General features: G+C 29.4%; 1 protein-coding gene across 1 annotated transcript; it reads right to left on the reverse strand.

Annotated features, from left to right (window-relative positions):
* Positions 1 to 1,556: 1,556 nt before the first annotated feature.
* On the reverse strand, positions 1,557 to 3,842 carry LOC105119038 (patatin-like protein 3). The gene is made up of 7 exons (XM_011017136.1): positions 3,600 to 3,842; positions 3,257 to 3,438; positions 2,938 to 3,124; positions 2,676 to 2,837; positions 2,270 to 2,572; positions 1,846 to 2,021; positions 1,557 to 1,742 (listed from the first exon to the last, which is right to left on the reverse strand). Exons 1-7 carry the CDS (start codon positions 3,735 to 3,737, stop codon positions 1,667 to 1,669), a joined length of 1,224 nt encoding a protein of 407 aa, XP_011015438.1. The 5' UTR covers positions 3,738 to 3,842; the 3' UTR covers positions 1,557 to 1,666.
* Between the last annotated feature and the right edge of the window lie 3,339 nt (positions 3,843 to 7,181).

Genomic DNA, 7,181 nt, shown 5'->3' on the forward strand with positions numbered 1-7,181 from the left:
GTTACCACTATTTCCATATATGCTAACTTAGATGAAGTTTGTGTAAAACAAAAGGTCATGTAATAATAGCATGAGTATAAACCATATCTAATTCAAAAAAAAAATAATGAATAAAATTAATAATGATGAAAGATGTATGAAATGCAACATACAAGAATTATATAAAAAAGATATATACAAGAACATAAATCACATAATAACAAATAATAAACACACATTAATTAGTTTAAGCAATCGAGCATAAAATATATACAAAGCATGTCAAGCATATTGTCACAAAATCAAATAATCAAATCTTAGATTATGAGGGACGTCTTGATAATTTGATTGTGCAAAAAGGGTAAAAATAAAAATAAAAAATCAAATGACATTTAGTTTTATGATTGTTAGGAATCCGAACTAATCTTTCAAAGTTTTTTAGGTCAAGGACTAGTTTTGCTAAAGAGAAGATGACAATCATCTTAAAACATTCTATTTAAGATAAACAATATTATTATTTGATTTTAATAATAAAAATATATATTATACATGCATACTAATATTTTGTCAAAAATAAATTTTTATGTTTATTAGAGATAAAAATTCTATAGCAGTGATTTGAGATGCAGGCTTGAAAACAAAGTATAATCCTCACTTTTTTATTATGAGAGCATCCTCACTTTTGTTATGTTTTGATTTATTTCTTTCCGTTGCATAATTTATATTAATCCAGAACAAGTTAATTATCACTCCAAACATATTCACCATAAATAATCATAAATATTCCAACTAATTCAATTAATACAAGTATAAACACAAAAATGAAATCATGTGCTAGTGAATTTATTCAAAACAATATACAAATTAATACACATTCACAATTCAAAAATTAACGAAAAAAATCACAAAATTATTCAATCAACAAATAAATCACATGTGGGGGTTAAAATTGACCTGAAAAGTTGTAGGAGTTGGTTGGAACTGGACTGGAGAGCTAGAATGAAGAAAAAAGAAGTGTTGGAAAAAACAGTGTTGACATGTGTACTACACACAAGGGACAACTAGTCTGGCTTTTAAGGTGTTTTTTCATACGCCACTAGGACATGCAAGAGCATGGATGACTCCGTGACATAGATGACCTCTTCTTCTTGCTGTTGGTGTCGGCAGGGTCAGTCATCTCCTCAAAGATGGAAGATGGAAGGCTGGAAAGTTGATGTTGTGCCGCTAGATTTTTTGGGCAATTTGACAACTTATATCTAGATAATGAGAGATTATGCAAAAGAGAAAAAGAAAAAAAAATTGAAGAATCAAACAAAATTGTAAAATTATTGAAAGAGATTTTGAGAAAATAAATTTTAATTAATTAGAAAAAAACAATATAATCAAACAACTTTATCATCATAATTAAATTAAATACCAAAAATAAAATTTTATTGAAAATATATTTTTTTTAAAGACAGAGAAGGGGAGGGCACATGATCCCTATTCTTAACAATACCTGAACGCTCAACACCGTATCCTAAGAATACAATTCTCATATGAAATCTGAGTAATATACAAGATCCAAGATTGTAATATATTTCAGGAGTGGATATTGTTGCTCTTATTAAATACACAATATAGTCTCAGTATATGGAAAAACAAAAAAGTGTTCTATAATCCAGTCACAATACAACAGAGCAAAGTTTTAGTTTTCTTCTTCCTCGGCTGGTGCTGAGTTAGACTGCCGGAGTTTCCTTTCCTCTGAAAGTAGTTTTGCAAACCTGCATGCATTGCAAGTGTTATAATTTAGTGTTAGTCCCTCAATATATAATCAGAAATATTGATGCGGAAGGGGAATGCTAATTAATTGTAATTATATATTACCTTTGGAGTGCTTCTTCGTTGGTACCACCATCCTCAACCGGTTCATATCCACCAGTGTCCAAATTTATGCGCGAAACTGGACTCTTCAGCAGGTCCTCTCCGACTTTTACTAGGTTTTCCAAGTTTTCTTTTGTTGCTATATCAACAGAATATAGATCACCTTGCAGCTTGTCCTCCTGATTTTGAGAATAGCTAAATCAGTTTGATCAATATAAGTTAACAAAAAAAAAAGAGGCATTGAGCTTGTGGAGTATATTCTTCCTATGCATTGACCTAACAATCATCTCATCCGCGTATTTGTTCATAAAATACTGTGGTTTGGTCATACAAGAAAAGATGTTATATATGTACCAGCTGTCAAAGAACCCTTTTCTTAACACTATTTTATGTTTTCGAGAAATAATGTGGATGTACAGACTCTTACATCAATCCGGAGGTAGTAATTTTCAGAATGAAAGGCTTGAAAAACCACAGAGTTGTGGTAATCAACCATATCAGAACTAGCATTATTGTAGCAAGTTATCAAGGGAGTACGTCCATTGTGGAATAACCAGCCGATAACCCCCCACTCTGAAGCTACTTTAGCACTGTATGTTGTTCCATTCCTATTGGCACCAGTCCCAATAGAGATCACCAGATAACGTTCATAATTCGTTGGCTTGATAGGGAAAAAGTCTGGATTCTTCTTTGACATCTGCTTGGATACTTCACTAATAGCCACCAAGGTCTGCATGAATCAAATTGACAGACGAATTAATGAAATATCTATTGTTACCAAATTAAAAGAACGCTCCTTCCATTTTTTGTTCTTTTTTTTTAGTGGATCTCACTGGGTTATTAGCAGCTATGCCACCATCGATGAGGTTAAATTCTTCAAAATTTCCTTGTGCATCTTGGTTCTTGAAATAATGAGGAGGAAAATAAGTTGGAGCTGCTGAGGTAGCTATGCATATGTCTGAGAGTAGTGCATCTGTGATTGGACTGTTTGGAACCTACATGAAGAAATTGAATGTAATTTACTAAGGTTAGTAATGAAGTAGAAAAAGAAAACCAAACTGAAAAACTGACATGTTGATAACATGTAGAGATGACCTGATACGAAGAAAAGATTACAGGCTGGATTTTCTTGATGTCAAAAGTAGGGATAACCACATTTGTCAAGGTTTGTTGCAACCTTGTGTCCTTTAATATATCTCTTACCAGCTTGTGTAGATACTTGCCATCATACTTAGGTCCAGATATAGCTTTCCAAACATTTTTTGGCCAGGCAAACATCCCACTGCATTTTAGCCGAAAGCAAAAACAAAAACTAATATTAAGTTTTCATATGGCACAAGATTGATATAAAGGGTCCAGTATATATATCATGTCAAATATATATCTAAGGATTATATATCCTTTTTCTTTATACCTAGTTTGTGGGAAAATTTTAGGGGAATTGTTAAGGTAAAAAGGAACTATATCTTTGGCTTCAAAAAGAGGACGTTGCTGTTCGTTTGGAGCAGCTAACATTGCAGTTATGAGACCACCAGTACTTGTTCCTGAGATCACATCAAAATAATCTGCAATCCTTGCATCCTCGCCATCAAGCGCCTGCTTGCACCAGCCAGAAAAGACATATAACATTAAAGCCATAGGTTTTCCGTATAGATATATTCATGGTCCGCTTGTATCAAAGTAAGTATATCATAGCTTGTGAAATATTAATTTCTTGAGGAATAACTAAATTAGATAAGTTCCGAAATTATATATACCTGTAGTTGAGCTTCAAGGTAAGCAAGAATGACTCCAGGCAAGATTCCTCTAATCCCTCCTCCATCAATACTAAGGATGGTAATCTTACTACCGTATACTGGGGGTTGAATTTTTAAAGAACCTTTTCTTGTCAACATGTTTGAGTTGCACGTTGATGAAGCTTGGAAATGGACAGAATTAGAAATAGAATGAGCAATAAGTAACGTACTGTGAGTACGAGGAACAGTTTGATTTTAAGGATAGAAGAAGAACTTAATGGAGTTGATCCATAGAAGTGGCTGGTAGTTCATCTCTATATACATGTAAAAGTACTCAGATATATATATATATATATATATATATATAGTGCACTAAACGATGCTTGGTGAGATGAATCCTTTCCTAATAATAATTTGAAGGTGCCATACACGTTATCAAAAATAAAATAAAATAAAATCATAAAAACTTTGGCTAGGTAGCTCTTATTAATTGATCATTCTAATCCATTAAGTATAAGATTAGAAAACGAAAAAATCAAGGCATCAAAGCGCTGACCTGACGAATTTAATTAATTAGGAAGGTTTGGCATGATAATCTTCGAACATTATTCAATTAATTGTTGAAAGAAAGGTTGTTGATTATAATATCAAATTTTTAAGTTACTTTTCTAATGAAGCAACCAAGCGGTAGAGTTTGAGTTTGTTCTTCCGTGTTTCATGCTTCCAAAATAGTGGAAGGGAACAAAAGGAAAGAAACAGCTCTCAAATGGAATTTGGTTTACCTGCAAAGATAGTTCTTTCATCATATGTGTATATATAAAAAGCGCAGTGAATTTAATTAAATATATGTGAAGACTAGAAATGGCTTGAATTCAGTTGTATTTACCTTGTATCTATCCTTAAAATAATTTTAAATGGTTGTTGAAAAATTAAAATTATTTCCTCTTTATTTTTTGTTTTGATTGATCTCGTATTTAATAAAACTATTATCCATTGATAGGAAAAGTTGAAAATGTAAATTACTAAGCTTGATTTATAATATAAAAATTGGCAATTTTTAAATGAAAGAATTTGTTCTATTTTTTCATAATTGTTTTTTGTATGAACTATTCGCTGTCAAAAATAAAAAAATAAAAAAAGAAACTTCGATAAAGAACATTTTATCATCGCTAATTTTCAACAAAATTGACAATGGAGAATTTTCATCAACAGTTTCCAATATAAAAAAAATGATAAACTATATTTCATCCGTAATTACTAACTAAATCATCTACTAAGTAAAAAATAAAAATAAGATCAATTAAAAATCCATTAATAATTTTATTAGTAATTTTACACATCATGATTTATGATAGAATATTTTTTCAACAAATGTAAGTAAGTTATAATTGATAGTTCCTCCCCTCATTCTTCTTCTTTTTCTTCTTTTTCTTTCAAAAATAATTAATACCAGCAACTCTTCTATTTTATAACAAAGTCGGTTACCCCAACCCAACCAGAGTCAATCTATATTTATTAGTAGTGTTAACATTGATTATTAAATTTTTGTGAAGTTTTGATACATTAAGTGAGTAAACCCATCGATTTTTTATAACTTATTCATGTTTTAGGTTAATCTATTTATTTTTTATAATTTTTTTATACATTTAAGTGTTTTATAGCTTTTTTCTAGATAAATTTATTGTATTAATGTGTTATTTGTATGTTAAGATTTATTTGGGATTTAGAAGAAATAGAATTTTGTTGTATAAAAATGAGTTTGATTTTATAACTTAGGCATGTTATAATTGAATAAATGATGGGTTACTTTAATGGGTACCAATCATATTTTTTCAATTTTATTACTAAGGCGAAAAATTAAGGAAAATTGATTGTTTAATTAATTAAATCAATATTATTCTATATATATATATATATATATATATATATATAGGTGTCATAATTAAGCAATAATTAAGCAATGAATGATTGTTCTTGAATGTATTGAGATTCATTTGTAGAGTTGTACAGGCATGATTATCTTTAAGAGGTTAAAGGTCTTATTAATTTTGTACATTCTAAATCGAGGAATATTAGTGCAGATAAAATTAGATGTCCATGTGTGAAATGTAAGGATAAAAAGTTCAACCATAAATATGCTATAATGATGCATCTATTTAAAAAATAGTTCATCGATAAGGACTTATATTGGTATGCACATGGAGAACTATATGTTTCTCACAAAACCATGTTAGAAAAGGATGGTAGGTTCAACTTCTAATTCTAGCTACATATATGGATTTACGGATAATAATAGCAATCCTTATAAGAATATGGTGATAGATACAATAAGAATGAATCATGGTTATTCAAGTGAAGAATCATGTAACATCCTTTTATATTAAGAATCAAATATAGATATAACTAGATTTTTAAAACTTTTAAAAGATTTAGATAAACTATTATAGGATGAATGCATAACTCAATATAAATTATTGGTTATTGCACGAGTGTTTATAATTAAGTACAATTATAATTTGAGTGAAGCCGGTTATAATAGCATAATTAAATGGACTAAAAGCATGTTACCTAAAGGGATTAGGATGAAATAAAGTTTTTATATTGTTAAATCAATGAAGAAATCTTTTAACCTAAGATACTAGAAAATTGATATGTATCCAAAATTTTACATGTTATCCTATGGTAAATATGCAAATTTTACCGAGAGCAAAATCTACTAGCATGCTCAGTATAAACCCAATAATGGTAAAGAAAAGATATTTTTCACATATAAAAAATTAAGATACTTCTCAATCATTCTTAAGTTGTAAAGGTTATAAATGTCTACAAAAACTGATAAGCACGTGGCATAATTAAAACAATGTTGTGGATGGAGTCATGTTACACCCTATCGACAGTGAAGTTTGGAAGCAATTTAATAGGATGCATCTTTAGTTTTCAATGAAATTGCAAAATATACATCATAGCCTATAGACAAATGGATTTAATCCATCTAAATCATTTGTTGCACCATATTTTTATTGATTGGTCATAGTAACATTTTATAACCTGTCATAGGGATATCTATGAAGTCATAATTCATGTTTTTGTCAATGGCCATACTTGGTCCTTACAGTTAAAGTAGAATATAAATGTTTATCTTTAACAGTTAATTGATGAGTTGAATTAGTTATGGTCAGTCGGGACTTTGACATATGATATCTCAAGAAAACAAAATTTCAAATGAAAACACCATTAATGTGGACTATAAATGCTTTTCTGTAAATAAGATGGTTTTGGGTTAGAGTACATATAAAGAATTGTCTTGTCCATACTATATAGAAAATAATTAGACGTTCACCTTAATGAATAGTGGTAAAACCTTTTTTATTATCACCAAAGGTTCTTGTTAAGTCATTATTGATATAGAAACAATATAAATAACTTTTTAAAATGTAAGATTGAAAGGAATGTTGCACCGCTGATACTGTTGAGTGAAGAATTATAAAATGTAGTTTCTTAGTATGAAGGAATTATATTTGGTTTTTATTTTGAAATTATTTATTTTTATTAGGTTATTTTAAGATTTACATTGAATAAAATTAAATGACTTTGTGTGAATTT

Source organism: Populus euphratica, unplaced genomic scaffold (assembly GCF_000495115.2).
Source record: "Populus euphratica unplaced genomic scaffold, PopEup_1.0 scaffold2459.1, whole genome shotgun sequence".
In the NCBI taxonomy this organism is placed as follows: Eukaryota; Viridiplantae; Streptophyta; class Magnoliopsida; order Malpighiales; family Salicaceae; genus Populus; species Populus euphratica.